The 25,013-nt window shown below is 44.3% G+C and overlaps 1 protein-coding gene across 1 annotated transcript in view; it reads left to right on the plus strand.

Moving 5' to 3' along the window:
* The first annotated feature begins 849 nt into the window (after positions 1 to 849).
* Positions 850 to 25,013, plus strand: part of IQSEC3 (IQ motif and Sec7 domain ArfGEF 3) — a 102,148-nt gene continuing 77,984 nt past the window's right edge. Inside the window, exon 1 of the mRNA XM_068401574.1 lies at positions 850 to 1,334. Within this exon, the coding sequence (XP_068257675.1) occupies positions 850 to 1,334 (485 nt within the window). The remainder of the gene's footprint in view (positions 1,335 to 25,013) is intronic.

The raw sequence follows: 25,013 nt of genomic DNA on the forward strand, positions 1-25,013 counted from the left end.
ATTCCTCTAATATCCATCTCCCTCAGTAAATCCTTCCCTCGGGTTCAGATTTAGTCCTGCCTGCTGCATGCTAACAAGGTAGAGCGAAGAACAGGACCGTTATTAACAGGGCTGCCAAAACCAGCCACTGTTATTCCAGTCACTTTGGGGAAAAAAAGAAAAAGAAATCCCTAAGTCACCCCGGCAAAAAACACAGGAGCAACACCTGGAAGTGCCATTCAGGGAAGAAAGAACGGCTGTTGGAGGGGCTGCGGAGGGCTCCGCAGAGGGGCACGGCCGGGCCCCGCAGGCGCTGCCCGCTCCCGCCTCTCGCCGAGGGCTCCCCTCAGCACCGGCCGCTGCGCAGCGGAGCGAGGCGGCACCACCCAGACGCGGCCGGAGCGGCGCCCGCCGCCTCGCTGAGGGGACGGGACGGCGGCGGGGAACTGTCACGCCACCTTTCCTCTCAGAAACACCCGCCCGGCCTCGGTCCCAGGACGGTGCCCCCGGCCTCAGGACGGGACCCCCGGAACGGGACCCCCGGAACAGCACCCCCGGCTCTCCGCCCCCGGCCCCCTCTGGCGCCTGCGCGGCTCGGCCGAGGGGCGGGGCCTCTGCAGCGGACCCCGCCCCGCTCCGCTTCCCCCGGCCTCGCCGTGCGTGGCGCGCGGGGGCAGGGGCAGGCGCGCGAGCCACCTCCCTTTCCCTTCCCCTCACTCTCTCCCGCGCGCTCGCGCAGCGTGCGAGCGAGCGGCCGTTGGTGGCGCGGGTGCGTGCGCGTGGGGCGGCGAGGCGCCTCCCCGCAGCCCGCGCTGCTCTCGCCGGAGCGGCGGCGGCCGGGCAGGGGAGCCCGGGGCCGGCGGCCGGGGCATGGAGAGCCTGCTGGAGAACCCGGTGCGCGCCGTCCTCTACCTGAAGGAGCTCACCGCCATCGTGCAGAACCAGCAGAGCCTCATCCACACCCAGCGCCAGCGCATCGACGAGCTGGAGCGGCGGCTGGACGAGCTGAGCACCGAGAACCGCAACCTCCGCGGGCAGCAGCCGGCCCCCGCCGAGCCGCCTGCGGCCCCCGCTCCGCCCCAGGGCCCCCCGCCCGAGCAGCGCCCGCCGCCGCCGGGCCAGCCCGACCCGCTCCAGCACCACCAACAGCTCCCGGCGCAGCAGCCGCCGCAGCCGCCGCCGGCGGCGGGCAAGCAGGCACCGGCGGGCCCCGGCGGCAGCGGCCGGGCTCCCGGCCACCAGCACCCCCCTCTCCAGTCCCACCAGCACCCCGCGGAGAAGGGCTGCTGCGCCGCTCTGCTCCAGCACAAGACCCCCCAGGCCATCGGCAAAGGCGTCCTGGGCAGGAGACCGGAGTAAGTGAGAAGCGGGGAAGGGGGCGGGCAGGGGTGGCGGCGGGGTAACCGAAGCGTCAGCGGGCTCTTTCTGGGCCAGGATCCAAGAGGGAACTGGGTTATACCCCCTGCAGCCCTGCACGGAGAGAGGCAGCGTGTGGGTGGGTGGGGAATCCCTCCCTCCCCCCCTCCCTTCATGCATTCTTGGGGAGAGCAGGCAGAGTGCAAAGAGGAGCCAGGATGCTGCTTCCAAGAGGCATTTGCCTCCTAGTTCACCGTTTGTATTTTTACGTACAAGTGTCTGTGGCCCGTTTGAACCCACTCGGGCTGCTCGCCCGCGGTGCTCACGCACAGCATCGTGCCCTCATTGTCGGTCATAAATAAGTCTTGGATCAAAGATGAGTGCGGTTTTGCCCAGGCAGGGAGAAGCTTTGCGAAGGACAGCAGCATTGTGGCAGCTTCTGTTTGCCTTAAGTCGCTGTCAAAAAACCCCATCATCCCTGGAACGAGCTGGGATTTTCCTGCCCTCACTGATGTGTCCCAGGCACATGATGTATATATGTTCATATAGATACAGATGCTGTACATATGCTTGACATTTAGGATGCTTATTGCACTTGTGTGTGTGGGTTGTCTGTCTTTTTTTTTTGGTGAGTGGCACCTGACACTGATCCAGCTCTTCAAAAGGACAAAGTATTTTTTGCTAGTCTTTCCTCTTTAGTGAAGAAAGCATGACTGCTCGTACTGAATACTGATAATGGTCTATGTGCGTGCATGTATAATAAACAAGGATGAGCATTCCAGCACTATAGGTGGTGGAAGAGGCTACTATCAAAGAGTAACATTTTCTTGGATTATGTATCCAGTATATGCCATCAGTTCACCAGCTGGTAATTACAACTGCACTCAGTATTGTAACCTCCTTTGTTTAGGCACTTTGAAAGCAGGGGAATGTTTTCTGGTTGAAAGCCAAAGTTAGTGAAGTTAGGAAGAGAAGGAGGGTAGTTTCTGATGTGGCTTCTTTTACGTAAGAAAGAAGCTCATATACGTAGTAACACTAGATCAGAATTTCTTTCCTAGAACAAACTCTATTGTTTTGGTTGTAGTAATGCTAAAACAAATGAAGTACACAGCACACAGTATAGCCCAAAACGTCTTCCTTGTCTCTTTTGACACTTTAAATAAAAGGGACCCTTCTCTCTCATGTTTGTTTTGAATATACAAGCATAGCTACAACATGGATCTGGATTTTCAGCTGGTGTGAGTAGAGTTACACCACTTTATAACAGCTAAGCATCTATCATGTGATTCTATGAAAATGAGCGCAGAGAAATTGCTATTGAAAGAAATACTATTAAAGGAATATGTACGATCAAGGAAGCATGCTTGAATCCCAAAAAGGCAGATCCATACTTCTAAAATACTTCACTGTAAGACTCAATTTTGCAATCGCAACTTAAAGCAAGTGAGTGGGCTACTTGGAGTATTAATACAGGTAGTAAGCATTTGCAGGATCTGGCCCTTATTCATCATGCAATAGGTGGAGTTTTAAAAAGACGTAGGGCCAGATCCTGAACTCATGCCGATTGGTGTAAGTCCAGAATAGCATAGTTTAAGTCACTGAAGTCAAAACAGTAAGAAACCCGTATAAAAATGCATGATCAACCTCATTGTTTTTTCAATAGTGAATCCCTGCAGTGAAGACTCTGTTAGAAACATCATATAGGTAAGGGCTTTCCTGTCTTCTGAACAGAGTTTCTAACATACGTTATTACACAGACTGAAGAATCAATTTCTATGCATAAGTCTAAATACCTCCTTCTTATCTGAGCTTTTTTTGCAGTGGGGTTTGATTGAGGGAAGAATTGTAGATTTTTTCTTCATACCAAAATGCACAAGAAGTCGATCAAGAACAGAGCTGATGGCTGGTATATCATATGATAATCTATATATTTCAGATAGATGGATGGATGTAGCCTTTTTGTGGAAAGTCAGGGCTGCTGCTGGGGATAACAGAGCAATCCCTGCAGCGCTCTTCACTCAGGAAGATTAAAATAGACTGCTTCTGTTTCCTTCTATAGGTTAGGCAAACCAAAATCTTTGTATAGAAAAGGAAATATGAGAGACGCAAAACAGTCTACATTTCTCACTCCTGCAGGTTCTTTTTTTTCCCCCCATTGACAGTATATACTGGGTTTCATCCTCTCTCATCTCTGACTGTTAGAAGGAAATCAAAGAGACTGCAAAATCTAACTTAAAGGCAACTTGGATGGAGGGGGTGGAATCTTTCAGCACCTATTGAAAGCATGCCCAATATCCCTTATGATCCATCTGGCCAGCCTGAGAGTTGTATTTTTGCTTGCGTGTAACAGCAGGGGACATATACTTCAATACCTACACAGATTAGGTATCTGCACTCCCTTCCTTCCTCCCCACATCTGAAAATATTTTTCCCTCTATTATAAATGCTGAAATTCAATGTTATCTAAATTTTTTTTCTCTTAGCCAAGAGCATAGGAACTTACTGTTCACTACAGAAAATGGCCACTCGAAACAGGACAGAAATTATATTTTAGCATGTCAGGATGCAGTGGCTGAAAGCAAGGGTTGAAGCAGCACCCAGACAGTGCTCGGCTGTCACTGCCCAGTAATGGAATTTACTCTGCCTCTCACAAAACAGGAGGTTCTGGCAGCATGTTTAAGTGTGCTTGTGCTGGCCCTTCTCACCTCAGGCACAGCCCCGGGATTTTGCTCATTTGGACTGAGGTTTTTTTGCAGCCCAGCTCACCTCAAGCCCTGAATAAAAGTGAAGACCTGAGCTTTTGGACACGTGTGACTGTTTCCGTCAACTGGGGCAGTCTTCTGTAAGGGGCTCAGAAGAAAAAAAACCTGAAGCATCTCCATTATTTTAAAGAAAATCTCAGTCTTATGTTCGTTGTTCGCTTCTTTTAAAACTGGCAAGTTTTCTTTTTTTAAAGTCCTTTTTTTTTTTAAAAAAAGCCTACATTTTTAAAAGGGAAAAAAAACCCAAGCCCATCTCTAGAAAGGGAAGAATTCCTGAGTTATGCAGAGGCCCACTAATTGTTGTTGCATGTTGTTGTGTGAGAAAGGTAGTGCTGAGCTTACCTATGAAAGGAGAGGCAAGGAGAAAGATTTTTGCAGAGATTCTCAGCAAGAATTAGGCTGATTATTATTCCACGGCATCTGTCTCTTTCTACCTTAGGAGTCTATTGCATAAGCGCCTCACAGCTTTAAAAACAAAAAAATAAGGTCATTCGTCATGGAATGTTTTGCTTCAAAAATACCGGTTGCCAAATTAGCATAGTTTAGATCACCCTTGCTAGGCAGCCTCTTGTCTTAAGGGACCATCCCGAAGTATCATCAAATCCTGTGAGTATAAATTTTCCTTCCCTTCTTTATCAGAATATTGCTGCCTTTGCCAGTCCCCCGTACCCTTCACTGAGTATCAGGGAAATGCCACAGGGTTGAATTTAGCAGATTAAGCCTAAATGGCCCAAATCCTGCTGTTTTTTATCAGTGAAACTCTCCGTAGGAGCTCTGCCTATGGAAGGACTTCAGATTTTGAGCCCATTCATTAGCTGGAAAACTCACTTTGGTAAATACAATTAGAATAATAGCTAATAATCCGTTATAGTTCCTTCCATCAAAAGACTTTGGTGCAATTTACAAACATTCTCCATTAAAGTGGCATTGAAGTCTTCTTTTAACTGTGTCAACAGCAGTGAAAACAAGGCATAGAACCAGTATTTCTCTAGCATGACATAAAGAATCTAAGTACTACCTTTAAATTATTAGCCTGTGTTTGCTCTACAAGGTATCTCCTCACGCAAAACGAACTCTTAGGACTCTTGGAAGAAATTTTCTAAACTCACATTTTCCCAGAGGTCTTAAATCTCATTTGGATTTGCACTGGGCTGAAAACTGGTTTATTTATTTTATTTTCTATTGGTTTAGGATAGTATTTTTTACCTTAGTAAAGAGACAAGTTTAAAAAGACAGTGTTAGAGTCACTTAGTTGCTGTTGTGGTCTGAGGCTGTTTGCTATATTTTTGTTTAATTTCAAAAGCTCAATTATGTAACTTCGAAATGAAGATATTGCATATGCAGAGGTGCTGTTTTCCATAATTTTTCTTTTTAACTATGCATTAATGTTCTATTCTATGGATTATCTCCAGGGTAAAGGCATTAGACAAAGTCCCAGTGATTTCAATGGATACTAACAATAACTGTAAATATTATGACTTACTATTAACATATTTTGCTGTATTTGCGCATTGCACCAGCACAAAAACAAACAAACAAAAAAAAAGAGGCGACCAGAACAACTCTGAATGGCTTGTGTACCCCAGGTACCCATTCCTTTCACTTTGGGCACACAAGGAATGCTACATTTGCCCTCTGCTTTCATTCTTTCAGATTCAGATCTCCCCCAGCCTCTTTCAGGGTTTGACTCCCTTGAGCTTTCGCACACCAGAAGCAGCTGCGTTGGTGCTGCCCTGGGTTCTGCAAATCCCTGCTGGCAATGTACCGTTTCAGCATCAAAAGTTGTTTGGAGTAGAGTGCTGTAAGCTGGTTTCAAATGACAGAGGTCTGCATTAGCATAGCTACACAGATGCTAAAGCCCTGCTTAGATGGTTTTGAAGTAAAGAGCATAATGAGAGGACAAAAGAAAGCAGACTCTCTGTGAGTACGTCCTGTTTAAAGATATATCCATACTGGTTCCATTCACATTGTAATCAGCCTAAAACATTGATGACATGAACACACGTGTCATATCTACATCAGGGCCTGTAAAATCCCAGGCAGAGGAATATGGAATTCATGATTCACAACAATATTTGAAGAAATAACAGTTGAAGCGAGAGAAGGAAAAGGTCTTGGCTTAGGAAGGGTTCGGGATGAAGTTCTAGGTATAAAACTGCTGAGTAAAAACGGCATGAGGAGTTCCACCCACAGGGACAGCACCTCAATATGATGCTGTATAAAGTCCCAGCCAGAGCAACACAATGTCAAGGCTGAAAATACTGTTGTGGGAAATCTCACTGGTGGGATGGGAGCATCAGGAAGTAATAACGAGGAAGGAATCTGTGTGAAATACTGCCCAGCGGTGCTTTGGACAGATACTACCTATCTCTGTCCTGAGCCCAGTTAGAGCAGTACCTGGAGTAACAGAGACTCATACTAATCTTTGAACAAGAGAAGCCAAGGGCTGAAAGCAAGAGCAAAAAAGGTGAAATTTTTAATGCTTAAATGAGGAGGGATGCAAATGCATTATTTTGTTTTTTGACAAGATTTTTACGTCATTCAGAATATATAGATTCTGTTGCAGCCGGGCTGCTCTTCTCTGGTTGCAAGGGTACCTTTCTTCCGTACACCTTGTATTGGCCCAGTTAGTGTCACTTCACAGGCAGATCCAAGGTAAGGCTCTATGAGAGGACTTTAGGAGCAATGGCTCACGTGGCAAGACTGTTTGCATTCAAAAGAATTCACACATGGCTGCTTGGAAGCGGCATAAATGGAAAACCGTCCCAAATGAATAGGTATTAACAATGCCCTTGAGAATTCCAGGTGACTCTTGGGCTGGCTGTCCTGTCCTTTGCAGCACATATAGTGTGGAAGGACACCTGTTGTTCTGAGATTGTAACAAGCTACTGCTACTTCCATGTCCTTCATAAAATGATGTGCACACAGGAATATACAGTTTAGGCATGGTTCATACAGTTTATGCATGCAGCAAGTGGCTACTTACATGAGGCATAGACTGTACACATTCCCTCCTACACCATACTTGAAATTATTTGCACTTTTGGTCAGAGTAAGCCAGAGAAATGTAGCCTTGGAATGCTCTTCTAGTCCTTAGATGGTGCCAGACCAGAGCCTGTCAGCTAGACGTCTGGTCTTCTGTTAATTATGTCTTCTACCTACCCATTCAAAAAGTGTTCATGTGATAAAATGAAGTACACTTCTGCAAGCAAAAATGCCTCTAGACAAACAGATGTATTAGACAGTTGAAATTTCCCAGTTTTATTTTTTTTCCTTCTGCCTTGGGATCCAAGTAGAAACAGTAAAAAAGAGCTACTGTCTCTCTACCTTAATCTTTCTGTACGCAGGGTTTGTTCATCTTCTGCTTCGTCGTTTTTTTCCCTATAAATGCCTTGTTAGGTTGCTTGTTTTCTCCTCTCTTTCCTGGTTCAGCAGTGGTTTATTTCTCTTTTTCCATTCTTGCTTATGAAACCTTTTGTTGTTTCTCCCTGAGGAAAACATTATCGAAAGCCAGAAATATTCCTCTGTTTAACAGATGGAAAATATTTCGTTTGTTGTAAAATTACCTGTAGCCTGTGATTGTTACTTGGTCACATTCCATGGAACCATATAGGAGCAAATAAGGAAAAAAGAAAAGTGACATTTATGAAGACGGAGCCTGAAATGTGACCATTTTCCCTTTCTTTTTCATACATTTTTTTAAAATTATATATACATTTTTTCCCTCAAAAAGGTATATCTTGAAACAAACTAGTAGTATTCTTGTATTCATCTATTCTGGAGTTTGTCATTTCATTTAGTTAAGCTCTAGGTGAGAAAATGAGTATTGACTGTTGGATTTGTTCTGCCCAATGGGTCTGTTTAAGATCTCTTAGAGCATTGGACTAACAGTCTGAATATCAAAGTTTAATTCCCCCTAAATGTATTTTTAACAGACTTGTGATGCTGGACAGTCCCTTTCATCTCTGTGTATTTTAAGATCTGTAGCAAAGCAGTTGAGATCTATTGTTGCAGATAGGAGCGGGCAGATAGACCGGGAACGATCCTTTTTTATAAATTTCAGCACAGGAAGCAGCATAAAGCTCCTGCCGTTACTTGCAATGTGTACTGCAAGGCAATATGTGTATTTGCACACAGAAGAGAGAATGTATTTACATGAGCATTTGTCTACAATGAATGTCTAAGAGCAAAGTTGAAACAGCACCTAGTTTTTGTGCTTTTTACATAGAGAAAAGCAAATCATCTGCCGGAGGAAATCAATGTATCTTTACTGACGTCAATACAGTCATGACAATTTACATCACCTGAGGATCTGTACCAGATTTTGTGTATCTGTCCTCACACGCAAGTACACATACATCCACTAGTGTAAATGAGTTGTTGACAATAGCACTGGATAGCAACTCATCACAGAAATAACAGTGAACAGTGAGAAAACCATTAAGCAACATTCTGATTCTCCGTATAATAGGTTTGTAATGTTTTCTTATGGTATTTTCCTATAAGGTGATAGGAGTTTTGTTGCTGCAGGGTTATAAAGATATATTTGCTCTGTTTGATAATGTTTTTTCTTTTCTCTACCCTGTGCGTGCACCCTCAGTCTGTTTTTCACATAGGTATTATTTTTATTGCTTTTGCTGAGATTATGCTTATTGATCAGCTGTTATTATCATGTGCTCTGAAGTCACGCTTTCTCAGGGGGATAGAAGGGGATCAATATTTTCCATGATTAGTCACATATAAGAGGGGATGTTTTGGTGAAATTGAAGTGAGTTTGAATAAGAAATTAAAAATGGCAAACCTTATCCTTCCTGCCCCCTTCTAGCTGAAAACAAGGGGTCTGTGAGCTGCAGAGCTAATAAAGCTTGGCTTCCAGAAGATTTGTGTCACGGTTACATTTTCTGATGCCTAAGAAGATGTGATTTCTGATCTAAGCTTCTCCTGGTGTGAGGCTTTTATAACATCTCTCTCCAACATGGAGACTTCTGTGTGGAGTAATGGCTTCAGTTCACTCGGCAGCCTTTCCCTCAGTGGAGAGCCTACCTACAAAGTTCTCTCTGTGACACCCCACCAGGTATTTTCATGGAACTCGTAAGAAGTTAGTATCTCTGAGATCACTGTTACTCACTCAAACTTGGTTGAAGCTCATAGTGGGATCTGCAGTTACAAATTAGGAACCAACATAGACACACACACACCCCCACACAGAGAAAGAGAGAGACACACATGCATAGAAGGAAAAAGGAAAATATTATATGGTCACAGAAAACATATTTTGCTTAGGAACCCAGGTAATAAAGACAGAGTCCTAGATAATTTTTTGATTTAGCTCATCAGTACATCAAAATGGTTGAACGGTCCATCCAAATCTGTGACCCTTTCTTGGAGCTGGTGTTCTGTGTGTAATAGCCTCTTAGAAGTCTTGGAATATTAAAGTTACAAAGAATTGGGAAAGTACTATAGGAATTCAGGGGCACCATTGGCAAATGGAGTCGTTGCTCCTCCTGGCTTTGCATGTGAAGTTGGTGGATCATCTTAATCTACCTGCCAACATTTGCGTGGACATGGGCTGCTGCTGAGACAGTTACTGCTAGAGAGGTTAATTTATATTTGCTGAAACACACTAAAGCATCTATGTCATTCTCAAGAGTAGTAGAAAATTGACACTGAAATTATTATAGATCTTAAGGAGGCTTGGGATTTTCTTCAGGTTTTGCTGTACTTTGGATGTTTGTTCAAATTGTGACCTTTCTATTAAAATTCAGGACTTTCCTGTCAATCTGTTTGTCTCTGTGACGTCGATTTCCAGGCAGTCCTCCAAAGTGGTTCACATTATCCTGCTCCTCCCTGCAAGTGGGAGACTTGCTCTGACAGCACCTCCTTCAGCCTCAGCGTCCAGCATCTTGGTGTTGCTGTGCCTGGGTGGGCACTACCTCCATGGAACATCCTTGGATCTGCCTCCCAGAGCAGTGTGGTTTTGGCCCTGAGGTTCTTAACAGACTTTATACATGATAGCATTTTCCAAAAGCGAGAGTACCTCTCCAGATTTGTAGATATTATTACCTCTCTTTCTACTTCAGTTATGGAACCAAGCTCAGACCTCTCTTTCCTTGCTTTTGCCCCTCTGTGAGGAATACTGTTTCTGCCTCCATTGGGCTGTTCTAGGAGAAGTTTCAGCTCTGAAGTCAGTTCAGAATTCTCAAAAATGTCCTTGTCTTTCGTTCGCTGGTTTTTAATTTGCAATTCCATTCCCAGTAGGACACCAGTAAATTGCCCGTGTCTGCCTGGGTACTCACATGGACCCCTTCACCATAGTAACTGAGTATCTGGATTTGTCCTGGGGGCCCATGCTGATATCCATGCACACTTGACCACTAACCTTCATCTGAACTAGCAAAGAATTTGAGGAATCTCCTCCCTTTTCTCTGAGCATTCCCTGGTTCTCATGTCAAAGAACTGTCTTCAAGCAGTTTTCTTCTATTATGTTTTGTGCCAATAAATCTATATCCAGTCAAACTCCTGATGTAGATAGACTGCACGGCTCTGATCAGTAGTTTGCACTATTTTACAATCTAGGTAAGTCTAAGAGCCAGATTCTGTTACCACTTAATTGTAAATCTGAGTGGCTGAACGCACTTAACTAAGTGGCTTCAAATTTGAAGGGATGTGAGATAACACTCCTATATAACTTCTGATGTTACTGGTCATCTTGGACCCGTAGAAGACCCATATGGGTCTTCTATCCCACCACTGGAGCTAGTTAGTTTGACTTAGCTATTAGCCTGTTAGATTCTGTGCATACTTGCCATGGCAATCATTTGGGATGGCACAGCCAACTGCTGTAATGTTTTCCCCAAGAATTCTTTATTACTCATTTGGGAAAATACTGATCTCCGTGTTAGCTGCAGCAACATCCGCTGCTTGTCCCTTGTTTCTGCCAAGAAAGGAGTGAGTTTCTCATCTTTGTCAAGCTGAATACATAAATATTGACTTCACTAGACATGCTCTGACTGGAACTATTATACCACCTTTATAACCTCATTTACTGTGGCTCTTACACAGCCAAGCTGATAGGGAATACCAGATTGTATCCTTGATGGATGAAAAGCGTTGGCAGAGTTTCAGTCTCAGACATTTAAAGGTATTTAGCATCCAAAAGGTGGAAGAAAGAACCTACTCGTTTTTAAGGGAGGGATCAGACTTCTGACAAACTTTATTTCCTTTCAGCAAGTTATTTTACAGGCAGACAGAAGAAAGGAAATACTGGTGACAGGGGTAGAGGGGAAGAAGAGGATGGGAGGTATCTACAGTGTGTCTCTACTCTCTGCTAAGGGCAACCTTCAGGCTGGCTTTAAGTCTATATTAACCTGCTCTTCAAATCCCAAGCCTGAAAGCATGGATGGAGCGTTGCCTCAGGACTACATCCCAGCAGTGTGCACATAGGCATGCTCTCCAAAGCCTCTGCAGCAGTCATAAGACAGGGTATACCATACTTCTGGGTTCTGCAGAGGTTGTCTGTGAAGCTTTATGAAGCCTCTTACTCAGGAGAAATTAATAATAAACAGCACACACTGAACATTCTCCTTAACAGATACTGATTGGTTGAAGCCACCTCCTCAGTAGGCAACTCCTGGGTTTAAGGAAGGAGCCCACTACTGTATGCCTGGTGTGTGTGTGACTAGTTCTCATCACTGTGGAATGGGAGATTTATCAGATCTCAGAGAGAGCAAAGGTGTTATCCCTGTTCACAGGCTGGTGTAAATTTGTCATCACATTCCTCTCCCTGTTTTGCTTAATTGATAACAGGCCCCATTCTTCATTGTCTTCCTCTTGTGAAGTCATTTTCTCTTGTGTGACATGGGTTTGAGATGCTAGCAAATCCTCACTGAGCAATTTACATCCCACTACCTCAAGCACAAATGATAATATGACTTGGAAAGCATAAGGAATCAGGGCCGTTCTGCTGCTGCATTTTTTTACAAGGCTTCGTTGCAGGCTGCTGTGGCCAACTCTCATACCTCACACCAGAAACAGCTGCATTTCAGAGATCACAGAATCACAGAATCACAGAATCAATCAGGTTGGAAGAGACCTCTGGGATCATCGAGTCCAACCATTGCCCTGACACCACCATGTCAACTAGACCATGGCACTAAGCGCCATGTCCAGTCTTTTCTTCAACACATCCAGAGATGGTGACTCCACCACCTCCCTGGGCAGCCCATTCCGATGTCTAATAACCCTTTCTGAAAAGAAATTCTTCCTAATGTCCAACCCGAACCTCCCCTGGCGAAGCCTGAGGCTGTGTCCTCTTGTCCTATCGCTAGTTGCCTGGGAGAAGAGGCCGACTCCCACTTCACTACAACCTCCCTTCAGGTAGTTGTAGACTGCAATAAGGTCACCTCTGAGCCTCCTCTTCTCCAGGCTAAACAGCCCCAGCTCCCTCTCAGCCGTTTCTCATAGGTCAAACCCTCCAGAGCCTTCAACCAGCTTGGTCGCCCTCCTCTGGACTTGCTCCAGCACCTCAACATCTTTCTTGAAGTGCGGGGCCCAGAACTGGACACAGTGTTCGAGGTGCGGCCTCACCGGTGCCGAGTACAGAGGGACGATCACTTCCCTAGACCAGCTGGCTACACTATTCCTAATAGAGGCCAGGATGCCATTGGCCTTCTTGGCCACCTGGGCACGCTGCTGGTTCATGTTTAGCCGTCTGTCGATCAGCACCCCCAGTCTCTTTCCGCCAGGCCGCTTTCTAACCACTCTTCCCCCAGCCTGTAGAGCTGCATGGGGTTGTTGTGGCTGAAGTGTAAGACCCGGCACTTGTTCTTGTTGAACCTCATGCCGTTGGTCTCAGCCCATCTATCTAACCTGTCCAGATCCCTCTGTAGGGCCTTCCTACCCTCCAGCAGATTGACACTCCCACCCAGCTTGGCGTCATCTTCAAATTTACTGAGGGTGCACTCAATCCCTACGTCTAGATCATCTATAAAGATATTGAACAGCACCGGCCCCAAAACTGAGCCCTGGGGAACACCGCTAGTGACCGGCCACCAGTTGGACTTTGCCCCATTCACCACCACTCTCTGGGCTCGGCCATCCAGCCAGTTTTTAACCCATCGAAGAGTCCACCTATCCAAGCCCCGGGCAGCCAGTTTGTCTAGGAGGATGCTGTGGGAGACAGTGTCGAATGCCTTACTGAAGTCTAGATAGACTACATCCACAGCCCTGCCCTCATCTACTAAGCGGGTCACTTGGTCATAGAAGGAGATCAAGTTGGTCAAGCAGGACCTGCCTTTCATGAATCCATGTTGGCTGGCCCCGATGCCCCCATTGTCCTGCATGTGCCGTGTAATGGCACTCAGGATGATCTGTTCCATCACCTTGCCTGGCACCGAGGTCAGGCTGACAGGCCTATAGTTCCCTGGATCATCCTTCCGGCCCTTCTTGTAGATGGGCGTTACATTTGCTAATTTCCAGTCAGCTGGAACTTCTCCAGTTAACCAGGACTGCCGGTAGATAATAGAGAGTGGTTTGGCAAGTTCATTTGCCAGTTCCTTCATTCCTTCATGATGAGCACATATACACAGTAATGTTGTTTTCTAAAGTGCTTTGGGAAGTAATGCACTTATTCAGGGGTGGAATATTGTTAGTGCATGTCCCTCCCAATATCTAAAACTGCAGCAAGTAAAAAGTATGTAAGCTTTTCCTCTAGTACGCCTTTAACCATGGCAAGATCTTGCTGCAAGATGAAAAAACAGGTGGTAATAATAATAAAATAACAACAACAACAACAACAACAATATTAAAATACCATCTCTACTGCGTTACTGTTTATCGGTAGACCCTTCCATGCTTACAGAGGTAGTCCTCATTTTACAGAAGGGATGAAGACATGGAAAATGTTTTGCTTGAGTTCACCCAGCTAGTCAAAGCTGAGAGTAAAACCTGTGTCCCAGGGCTATGATCTGTCAAGTAGGCTACAGTGCCTTGAAAGAAGGAGACAAACAGGACAAGAAGTGTTAAATGTTATGAGGTCACTTCTATGGCATAAATAACATTGCTCTAAATCCTGAAATCTGATTCACTCCCTGGGCAGCTTGATATCAGGAAGAGTTTTGGCCAATTAAAGATCTATAACTTGGCCAAAAATCCTTAACAGCCATTCACGATAGGTGTCAGCTATGTACACTAGAAAGAAAGAGCAGTGGAGGCTGGTGGTAAAATTGAATATTGAATTTGAGGAGGAATTGAGACACATGGTTTCAGGTTGGCAGGGCTGTGGCCATGTATTGCATGCAAGTCCAGCAAGGTTTACAAAAGCAGCTAGCCCAGCAAGAAGATGTGTCAGAGTAAAAAAGTGGTGTAAATGTGTTGGAGTAAAAAAGTGCAAGAAACCACACACGCATGCTGAAGTGTGTTTTGTTTCTTGCAGCAACGAACGACTTAGGAGTTGCACAGAATGATGAAGGGAGGGGTTAGCGAGAGAAGGCAGGTTAATAGTCTGTAGTCGCTGCTATTTCAGTTTGGTTTGATGAGGGAAAGCTCAGCAAGCACATGGAAGACACCAAAACTATTCCTTTTGTGGGAGCAAAAGGAAAAGCCTCCCACAAATGTAGGCACTGCATGTGAGCTGGAAAATTGGAAAGTAATTATCACATCTGTGTGTGTGAATAAGTTGACAGAGTACCTTCTCCAAAAACCACTGCCTAGCAAGGTGCAGTTTCTTCTTCCCACAGCTGTATTTCCCCACTGCCATTCTCCTATTAAATACAGAATCATGCTGGGGTCTGCTGCCTCCGTCCCCCCCTCCCCTGACACAATCACAGCAGTACCTGCAATCACCAAGTCACACAGACAGTCTCCAAGTCTTGCTCTGTCAGATTTTTCCTGCCTCACCCAAGGAGAACTCTGGCACGACTGATATGTGCAGCTTAATGGATTCTGGGCTGAGGTTTTGATTTCCAGTAATAAGAAGAGCGTTTGCATTCCCCCATCCGTCTTGGTTGTGGTACAGAGCTTGGTGGTAAGGATGTTTCATTAACTCAGTCTGATTAGCTGTTGCCTGGGGACATCACTTCGATAGGGATCCCCCATCCTGCCTGGTTTTTCATTCAGTGTTGGGGCAGGCCCCAGTGTCTTACAGACCTGAAGGGTGCTCTTTGGCCCGCTCTTGTGCATGTGTGAGAGGGGGGCATGCTCTGGGAATTCTTGTACAACTTGAATACATTTCCCACAGTCAAGGGGTGCATTCAGTATAGACCTAGGCTGCATTTGGCGGTGACAGAGATGGCAAGGGAGATCTGGAACAAGGGCCAGAATGACTTCAGGATGTGAATGTGCCTTGGATGTTTCTGGAAGTCCTTTCTCTTACCAGCAAGGAGCTATTTATGTTGGTTATTTTTTCGTCTCGGCTTGTACTGTAGGAGTATACTGATTTCCTCATTTTGAAAGCACTCAGCACCTCAGAGGATCAGGACCTCATTCTCTCTCCTTTATCTTCCAGCTCGATTTTTTATTTCTCCATTCTGGTTTTATTTGCTGCTGTTTTGAATTCCCTGAGGTGAACACTAACCAGAGGCACAATTAGTAACTGTTCCCTTGGGATCCAGTATGGCACTAGTTGGAGATATGTAACAAAAAACAGCTATAAATATGACCGATTTAATGACATTTCTCTATTACTACTCCTTTTATTGAAGTCAGGAAGAAAAGTTAGGACCTGAGTGGCTCCTGATAGCACAGTAGCATTTGCAAAGTTATTGGGAAGAATGAAACTGGCCCTCAGGAAAAGAGCTTGGAGCCCCTCTCCAAACTTCACTGGCTCCTTCCACACAGCACCTCCTGTTCATCCTTACTTAGCTCACCCTTGTTCCTCTTTCTCACCTGCAGTTACACCCTCTCTTTCCCCCAAAACCTCCATTCTACAGCTCTGCTGCAAGAGTAATGTAGGTGGCAGCTACACCACAACAGCAGCGTATGAACATAGCACTGCTGAGAACAAGGCTGTGATGAAGGTTTCTGTTGCTGGGTTCCCAGATAGCTTTTGGGAGGATGAGGAGCATGGCATGTCTGCATGTACTGAATAGTGAATGGGTAGGGTGAAGTGGCATGTGAATGGTACATCTGTATCCCCATGAGAATACGTCTTCCTTTCCCTCTAGATATATATCTCTGTCTGGAGAAGTGAAGTCTGAAGGAATGAGGGATTCAGAGGTATATAAACATATATATTCACTCACAACTGGCTGGGTGAACAGTCTAAGTGACATGTGCTTTATGTCACATATATACAGTTTTTACATCTGGTGACTTATATGTATTTCAGAAACACATTGGATTAACAAAATCATCAATAAGGAAAGATGGAAGGGAAGATTTGCCCAATGGTTTTTAAAAATAACTTAAATTTAATTGTTTTGTTTAGTGGTGTAGTGTGGTGGTGACCACAGAAGAAAATCAGCTCTTTTGACCTGTGTTTTGTGCTTCAAAGATTAAGTGACCACATTCTGAACCTGGGACTAAGAAGGCTCCAGAGATAGCTTAGAAGAAGCTCTGAGTAAGCAAAAAAGAAGTCATGCTACAAGAAGGAAATAACTAAATAGAGGCTTGTAAGCAAGAGGAAGTTGAGCTTGGGAAACTTCTGACAGTGGGCAAAAAAACACAGGTGGGAGTGCTCAGGAAGCAAGCAAAATGCTGACTGAGGCAAGCAAAATGCTGACCGTCTACCTGTTACCCAGTTCCTGCTCTGCCCTGAAACAAAGAGCCATAGTTACATATAGTACTAAAATGAAGCGTAGCCTTCGTCAGTATTAACCATCAGACCACAGTCCATGGAGCTAAAAGATGTATCAACCTTTCTTGCCACTCCGTTTCTGAGCTGCTGTAGCAGACAGTGTGGCAGGTGCTGTAAGATCATCAGCAGTCACAGCTTTGTTTTGACACAGCCTTTAGAGATGTATTTATTGATACTAACACCATAACGGGGGGGGGTGCTTCTGTTTAAACTGAAACAGTACATTTTGTGTACTACCACTACCCTCTGCTAGGTGGGGAGAGCTCTGACGGCAAGAAGTTCATACAGTGGCTATCATGCCAGTTAGGCTACTATGGGTCTACCTTAAGAGAAACTAGAGTGAGCTTAGTGATGTTTGTCTACGCTTTATGTGGGTATTTGCCCAGGTGGCAAACCCAAGTTGGCTCAGCAGAGCTGCTGTACAAGTCTAGAACTGCATTTGTGAGATAGGAGCTGCTGGACAGAATTCAGATGAACGTGAGAGGTCTGCATTTTGAGGAAGAGACATGGAGAACTGGAGGAAGTGATGCTGCAGAACTCAGATGAAGACTAAGTGTTGTGCAAAGGACTAGCAGATGCTGCATGTGGTGAGACAGGTGAAGGAGCAAGACTGGAATAGCATGGGAAGGAGTAAAACAGGATTCTAAAGCATCAGCAGGGCTGCATAGACAATCCACACTGGAACAGCAAGCAATAACGTGGGCAGCTTTCTGCATTAGCAGCAGAGCTATGTGGGTTAATAGGTCTGGGCTAGCAGGGTTTGGGTGTACTGGCAGCTGCACGGGTGCTCAGAGCTAAGCTAGCGGAGGTGCTGCAGGTGAGGAGAAACTGCAGAGCTGCACAAGGGAAGCCTGCCTGCACTCTGCTTGGCACCAAGCAGTTGCTATTAATCTTTCACTTCCCCAAGCACTGATATTCATACAAATTATGAAGAAGAAAAAAGTTCCTCAAATGAAGCAGGAAAGGCTCTTTAGCTTCATATTTATGAACTTAGATAAAAGAGAACTTGATATGAATCTGAAAAAGTGACATCTCAATTTTGTCCTGCCCATCATGATGATGAGTGCAAGTGTGGGTTGATTACTTGCTGCTGACCCCTCCTTTACCCTCATCCTTTGTAAAGTTCTGCTTCTCAGGGAACTCCTTTTCACTGAATAGTTCAGGCTGTTCTTTGTCCTTTCAGCCTTGTGATTTCCACAAGCACCAAGCCAGAAATTGCCTCATTTGCTAATAGGTATTCTAGTTAATAATAGCAAATGCATCCACTGAGGATATTTCTGGCCTGCTTTGCAAGATAGGAATGCTGTTTTAATGGCACAATGCTGGCACACAAGTGGGAATGCTTGCACCCATTTGTGTAGCTCCATGTTGCACACAGTCTATGCACCCTTGAGAACTTGTGATGCCCCACATCACTCACCAAACCATAATTACGATGGGAGAGAGAGCGTAAAAATTCTGTAGATAGCTGAAAATCCCCTGGGTAGAAAGACTTTCTGAACTTCCGTGGCACAGGATTTCTGGGTGCGCGTTCATTGGCTATTTGGGGATTTGACTATGAAGAATCCAAACCAATTTTCTCAATCAGGCTTTTGATGTTGTTGTTTTAATTATTAGTTACATAAGAATAGGTTTTCAAGAAAAGATAGATCAAGCCATCTCCCAAACAGCATTCAAACCAGTCTCCAAAACAGATTTTCTACAGAATGAACTATAGATCTAAACAAGAAAATTACTCACATATTTTGTCTGTTCCCAATGTCTTCTAGATGCTTATTGTGCAATTCCTGTTTTGCTTACCTTGGCACAAATGGAGAGTAACCATCGAAGGCAATGAAACCAATTCAGTGGAAGCCCACAGCCGTGAACAGACATAAGTGAGGAGAGAGCAGAGGCCCTTGGTGTTCTAATGGGCCCCCAGGCAACAGATGCAGATTTAATTAAACTTTTAGTAGCTGGATTGAGCAGTTAATAGGGGAGGCTATTTCAGCCTTGGTAGAAATACAGTCTGCATTGCTAACTAAAAAAATGTCTTGAATAAGCAAACAAGAAGAAGGGTAGCGCTGTAGTCAACAGTGGCTGTTGTCTGTAAGTGAAAAATTGGCTGTGGTAACGGACATAGCATGGATCCCAATGCCACAGCAGCTGTTCTGTGCACTGCTGCATATCTCAAAGTTCATGCCCATCCTGGTGCTATCACGACTGAGACAAAGATGCATTTTTTTCTTTTAACTTGCTTTTTTTAGCCCAAACAGATTTTTATTTTCCAAAAACTCAAAGCATGAAGTCTTCGTTCCCCTATTTCCTCCTTTTTGTTGAATTCAGTCAAGGATATGAAGAATCACAAATAGGAATGTCACATGAAGCCAACACTGACAGTACTGCTTTCCATCCACACTCCAGTATTTAACTACAAAAAAAACACAAAGAAAATCATGATCATCATGAAAACCCTCCCAAAATGGAATAAAAGTTACCTTACCTTTATCCCTCATCCCCTACTTCTTCCCTGACATGCACTGTCAAGACTAAAAGCTTCATGTTCCTTTCAGTAAGGATCTGACACAGAAGAAAAAAGGAGGTAAGGTTGAATAAAAACTGTGAGAGGAAAGGAGGTATGCAATTAAAAATACAATGTCATATGAAGGCAGCCTTTATAAATGCTAAAGAAGCAAAAAGAAAAACACTTTGTTTTGCCTTGCATTTCCCCAGGAAGCATTTACAGGGGCACATGAGTGCAACAGTCAGTCTGTTGTAATGCATGCATAGTTTTTAGTATACTTACTCTGTTGCCTTCCTTTTGCCTCCTCCTTTAACAGATTGAGGGTCTTGAGAGAGACGGCAAGCCTTCCCAAGGAGAGATAACAAAAAGAACATTGATACAAGAACTTGTTAAGACAAATGAGTTACAGGAGAGTGATTTATGTAAAGGATCTTGTAATCACTCCAACCCCAACACTGTCTGACAGCAGCTGTTCTTATGAAGGAAGTTAAAACACAAGCGTGACTGCTGCATAGCCCTCTCCTTCAGAAGGCTGGGTTAATTAAACAAAACAAAGCAAAACAACACAACAAACAGCTGGAAGGAGAACATGAGGTAGTAGCTGATGCCGTCAACTGATAAGAGCTGCTACATTTCAGAGGGGCATGCCATCCAGGAGTCACAAAGCCTCAGCACATTCTGCAAGATGGCGTTTGGTCATTAAAAGTTTCTGCTCCTGGGCCAGATGGCCTTATTGCTGTTGCATGTTGAGCAGTCCATTCTCAGATGCCAGCATTGTTGTTCTCTGGAGGGCTAAGGGTGTTGTGGCAGGTTTTCCATTCTCCAGTGTGCTACTATTGCTTTATCCCGGAGGTTCACAATTACCTCACAGCTTATTGTATTCCATATGGAGTGCATCAGTGGAGGAGCCTGCAGATTCATCTTTGAGGACCAACCTCCAGATGCATCTGAACTTCAATTCTATAAGGTTGTACAATTCCCTTTTTCCTTTCTTCCTGACTGTATCCTCCCACTCCTTCCATTATTAACAATTCCTCCATCTTATCTTTCATTGGAGCCCTCCTTAGATTGAAGTAAAAGCCCTAACTTAGTTGCCAAGGCAGAATTAGGATGCCCAAACCCCGTGATAACACTCCACATCCACCTCTTGTACTTCCATCACTCTCTCTTCCTTTTCCTTTTTTGTCTTGCTCCTTGTAGGTTTTTTCTTCCTATGAATCTCCCATTGGTCTAAACAATCACATACACAGAAAGAGGATTTTTATTTTGCCTGAGTTCAAACAATAAATATAAGTGCCGCCCCCTTGATCTTTTTGAGATGCTGGGGCTGCCACAGTCTTTCTGAGCCATTACAGGCAAGAGAAAGGCTGAGGAAGGGGAATGAAGTGCAGGCATCTCCTAATCTCATCCTGACACTTCGAGCTCTCAGTACCAGCTGTTACAAAGTCACTGATTCTAGTTCCTTGCAGACAAAAGCAGCCATGCAGTAGATACCTAGTAACAAAAATCCACAACACTTTTATTCTATGTATGTGCACTGCAGGCAGCAAAACACTTCCCAACAAACTTGCAGCCTATCCAAAGAGCAAAATAACAGGAGCCAGAACTAGAAAATGTCCCAGAAAGAGAGCAAAGGAAATCAAGAATACTACACAAGTCTTAATTAGTGTAGAAGTAAGGCGTGGTAAGTCAAACTCAATGAGCCTAGAAAGCAAGCCATGCTGTCCACTGCAGAGAGGGGTGATTAGAAAATAATGATAGGCTGAGGAACAGCATGAAAGAATATGACAAATGCTTTGGGTTTAGAATCTCCCAGAAAAAAATTAAACAAGTGGCACAGAGACTTACATACACATAATCAAACTCCTTCCTCCCCAACTATAACATCTCAGGAGCCCATGATTAAGGAACCTCTGTTTCTAGGCATTCACAGAATTCTGTTCAGAGCACTTAGCCCATGAAAAGACCAACCTGTTGCGTTGGACTAAGATTGCCTACATTGTTCATGTCTACACAGAGACTACAACTCCTTGGGTACTATATAAAGGAGAAAAAAACAACCCTACAGAGATTCAAAACACCATCGCTCCTCTACTTCCTGGCATCTCATTAGCACCTCCTGCCCTCAGCTGTGTTTTAGCTTCTTAAAGTTGAGGAGTCAGTCTAGTTACAGACATACTTTCAGAGGTTTAAGAGTTCAGCTCTGGGTTATGGAGAAGAGGGTGACAGGGAAGGACTCAAATAATTGTCTTTCCCATTTTAAGGATCATGAAGGAAAATGTAAGGCCATGACACTGAACTGTTGAGTAAAGAATATTGAGGAATATCCTGCCAACCTTTAATATCTCACCCATTCCACTAGCCACTGTTAGATTTCCAGTCAGATTTCCAGAATCAGTGTAATGTGGAACTGTACATGTGTGAAAGGTCAGCTTATCCCTTAGTTTCTTTGCTGTTTAGTTTTCCTGAGGAAAGTCTGGCATGCACTTCCCTTCTGTGTGTGGCCCTCAGCAGCGCTCAGCCCCACAGGTCATTCACAGAGCATCCCTTTGACACAACCATGCTATACCTTCTGTTCCAAGCATGCTCTCAAGGTGCCCATAACCATTCCAATGGATTCCACTTCTCCTGCTCTATGATACCAATTCTGTGGTCTACTAGAGGCTTTGGTGTGCAGTTCACAGGAGCTCTCACACAGCAGTGCAATTAAATTTCTATTAGTTTCTGATAGTTGCATGAACTTTATAGGGGTTCTTGGCAGTCATACCCTGCACTAGCTGAAGCAGTTAAATTTCTCTCCCTCCATACGCAGCCTTAATGAGGCTTTTCAGAAGCATTATTCCCCTTAGAAAAAGAAGTTTGTGAATTAAGGAGTTCAGAGGGTATGTAATTGGAAACATTTCCATCAAATAATGGCTGTAGACTGGCATTCCCTTCTTGCCCTGAGGGACATTGTACTTTGTTTCCAAGCCAGAAGAATATTAATTTCCATTGACAGAACCCTTCTTTCTGAGCACTCAAACTGACCATTACCTGCCACTGAGACACAGCTGCCTCTGGGACAGAAGGCAGCAGTCCCCGGTGATCAGAATTGCCATTTCTTCCAAAAAATCTGTTGTGCAGGTGTTAGGCTAACCAACTGAGACCAGGCCATTAGCTGGTGCATATGACCATCGCCCCAGTGGCTTCTGTTAACCAAATGGAGTTTGACAGAAGACTCCAAGTTTAGACATGCAAGCATTGAACAACAACAACAAAAAATCCATTTAGTCTTACTAGGAGTTCAAGTGACTTCAGCATTGCACCTTGCTAGGGACACTGAACCTTATAGCACCATGCCATGGCGCTGATGCAGTGATGACTTGGAAGGAAGATTACCACTTACTGCAGCACCCCCTTCAGTTTTTATTGGAAGTCTTCAATCCATCTGCACTCCTAGACTGACTCACTTTTAGCTTACAATAGCTGACATGAGTGCAGCCTGAGGAAGCGTAGCTGTAGGCCACTGAGCGTTGCTAAGCAGACTTTTTCAACGCAGTGAAGGAGGTCTAGCAACTGCAATGAAAACTTGTCACAGTCTGTCTGCTTTGGAGTCACCCTGAATCTGACTTTGCTATAAATTTTGTTATCCTAAACACAAGGATCTCACTCCAGTTCTTTTTAAAGGAGAGAAACATACCCTTGCAAGTGGCAAGAATACAACACAAACAATGCCCAGTCTTATTCCTAAAACATTTCTCACTGCCAGTTGAACTAGATGGGCCTTAATTTGTGCCCATTCTCAGTATTTTCACATTTTTTCTTATATAGACTGCTCCTCATGCTGCAGTTTCTACTGGTGAGAGGAAACTAAGCTATCAAACACAAGCAAAAGGATAATTTCCCTTTTTGTAATCCAATCAACTGCAACAGTTTAGTCAGAAGTGCAGAAAGACTAGTGCAAAGTAATAAAGAATCACGTAGAAGCTTACAGAGGGTCTAAAAGCGGTAGAATGACCTGCTTTTGTGGGAACTCACATAATCCAGCCTGTACACTTGCTCTAGGACAGCAGAATAAGCTTAAGGAAACCAGTCATCTTTCAAGGAATGTTGGTTTCTGAGGACATGCCACAGTCATATGTGGGATCTTCAGCTTACCTACAATCTCTAGTCAAGCAGGACAGCTCTTAGTTCCTATCCAAAATGGCTTAGTGATCTGAGCATTTATTTTCAAAAGGCATTCAGTTCAAAGGCAAAGAAACTGGCTTCTCAGGAGCTCACAGTGGAGCAGCAAATCCCAGATTTGAAAGTTGAAAGGCAGCGTTCCCATCTGCTCTGAATGAGTTAAAAGGGCTGAGTCTTCCAAAGTCTCCAAGAGATTTTAAGTGCGTAGTTTCTATTAACAGTCATGGCAAAGGAGCAGTTAGATCCTTCTAGGCAGACTTGAATCCCTAAATGATCTTCCAGTATATTTTGCAAGAGGAAGCGTTTGTTTAGATATCCTTGGCTCAAAGCTCCTCCTTACACAGCTCTGCAGCATACAGACTGCCAAATCCCACCTAAGAGATGGCTAGACATCAATGGCACTCTCTCTGTTTCTCTCCCTCCTACCCCCTTATAAAGCACTTAAGGGATTAATGGAAGTGTTAGAAAAGTTGCTTACTGTTCTTACTCCAAACAGCTGCTCTACCTTAATTTTACAAAAGATATTAGTAACGTCACAGAGGGCAAGGTGTCTTCACTGTCTTCCTTGTTCAGCTATGCCCCTCACAGGCTGAGGACTCAAGACACTTAAGTTTAGCATCAGACATTAGTTTTTATCTCTTTCACATCTTCTCCTGCAATCAGGTTTCTAATATTTTCCCCTCCCCAATACAAATGCAATCACATATGCATCCATGGTCACCACTACTGCATGAGAAAGAGCACATGGTATGTCCCAGATCAATGAATAGCATTGCAATGCCTTTCTCACAGCTACAGCGTGGAAGCAGACATCATAATGCCAGTAGATGGGGTGGGTGGGGGAGAGGAGGCGAGCGTGTCTTCACAGGGAGTTTTGAACTGTACTAACACCATTTTACAGGAAGGTAAACTTCACTTCTCAGGTGAAGTTCAGCCACCCTAAACCAAGATGGATCATGCTACCAAATGAGGGAGAAAACACTGCACGGAGCCCATGATGATGGAATTGTGCTACCAGAATAACAGCATCTAGTGGCTAGTCTCCAAGAGGATAGGTTCTCCGTGTTAAGAAGTAACACAAATTAATTAGAATTCAGAAGCCCTTTCCATTGAGCACAAGCATAAGGAGTTCTTGTATGCTCTCTCTGGCACCATCTGAGAATATTTATGAACACTAAAACTGGCTAAGAAGAAACCCACACATTTTCAGTGTATGATAAGGTCTCATGAGAACCTGTATCTTTCAATAAAATGTGACGCTTAAGAATCAGCAAACTGTTTTTTGTTCCTAGATTTTCCGTTGGAAGGTCATTAAAAAAAAGTTAACCAACATTTAAAAATTTTCACGTGTTCCTTCTGGGCCAAAAAAACACTTGTCAGGAGAATGTTTGGACTAGCAATTTTTGACCGGTTGTTTAATGACTTGTCATTCAGACAAAAACTTGAATGCTTTGAC

The sequence above is a fragment of the Nyctibius grandis genome, chromosome 5 (assembly GCF_013368605.1).
Source record: "Nyctibius grandis isolate bNycGra1 chromosome 5, bNycGra1.pri, whole genome shotgun sequence".
Lineage (NCBI taxonomy): Eukaryota > Metazoa > Chordata > Aves > Nyctibiiformes > Nyctibiidae > Nyctibius > Nyctibius grandis.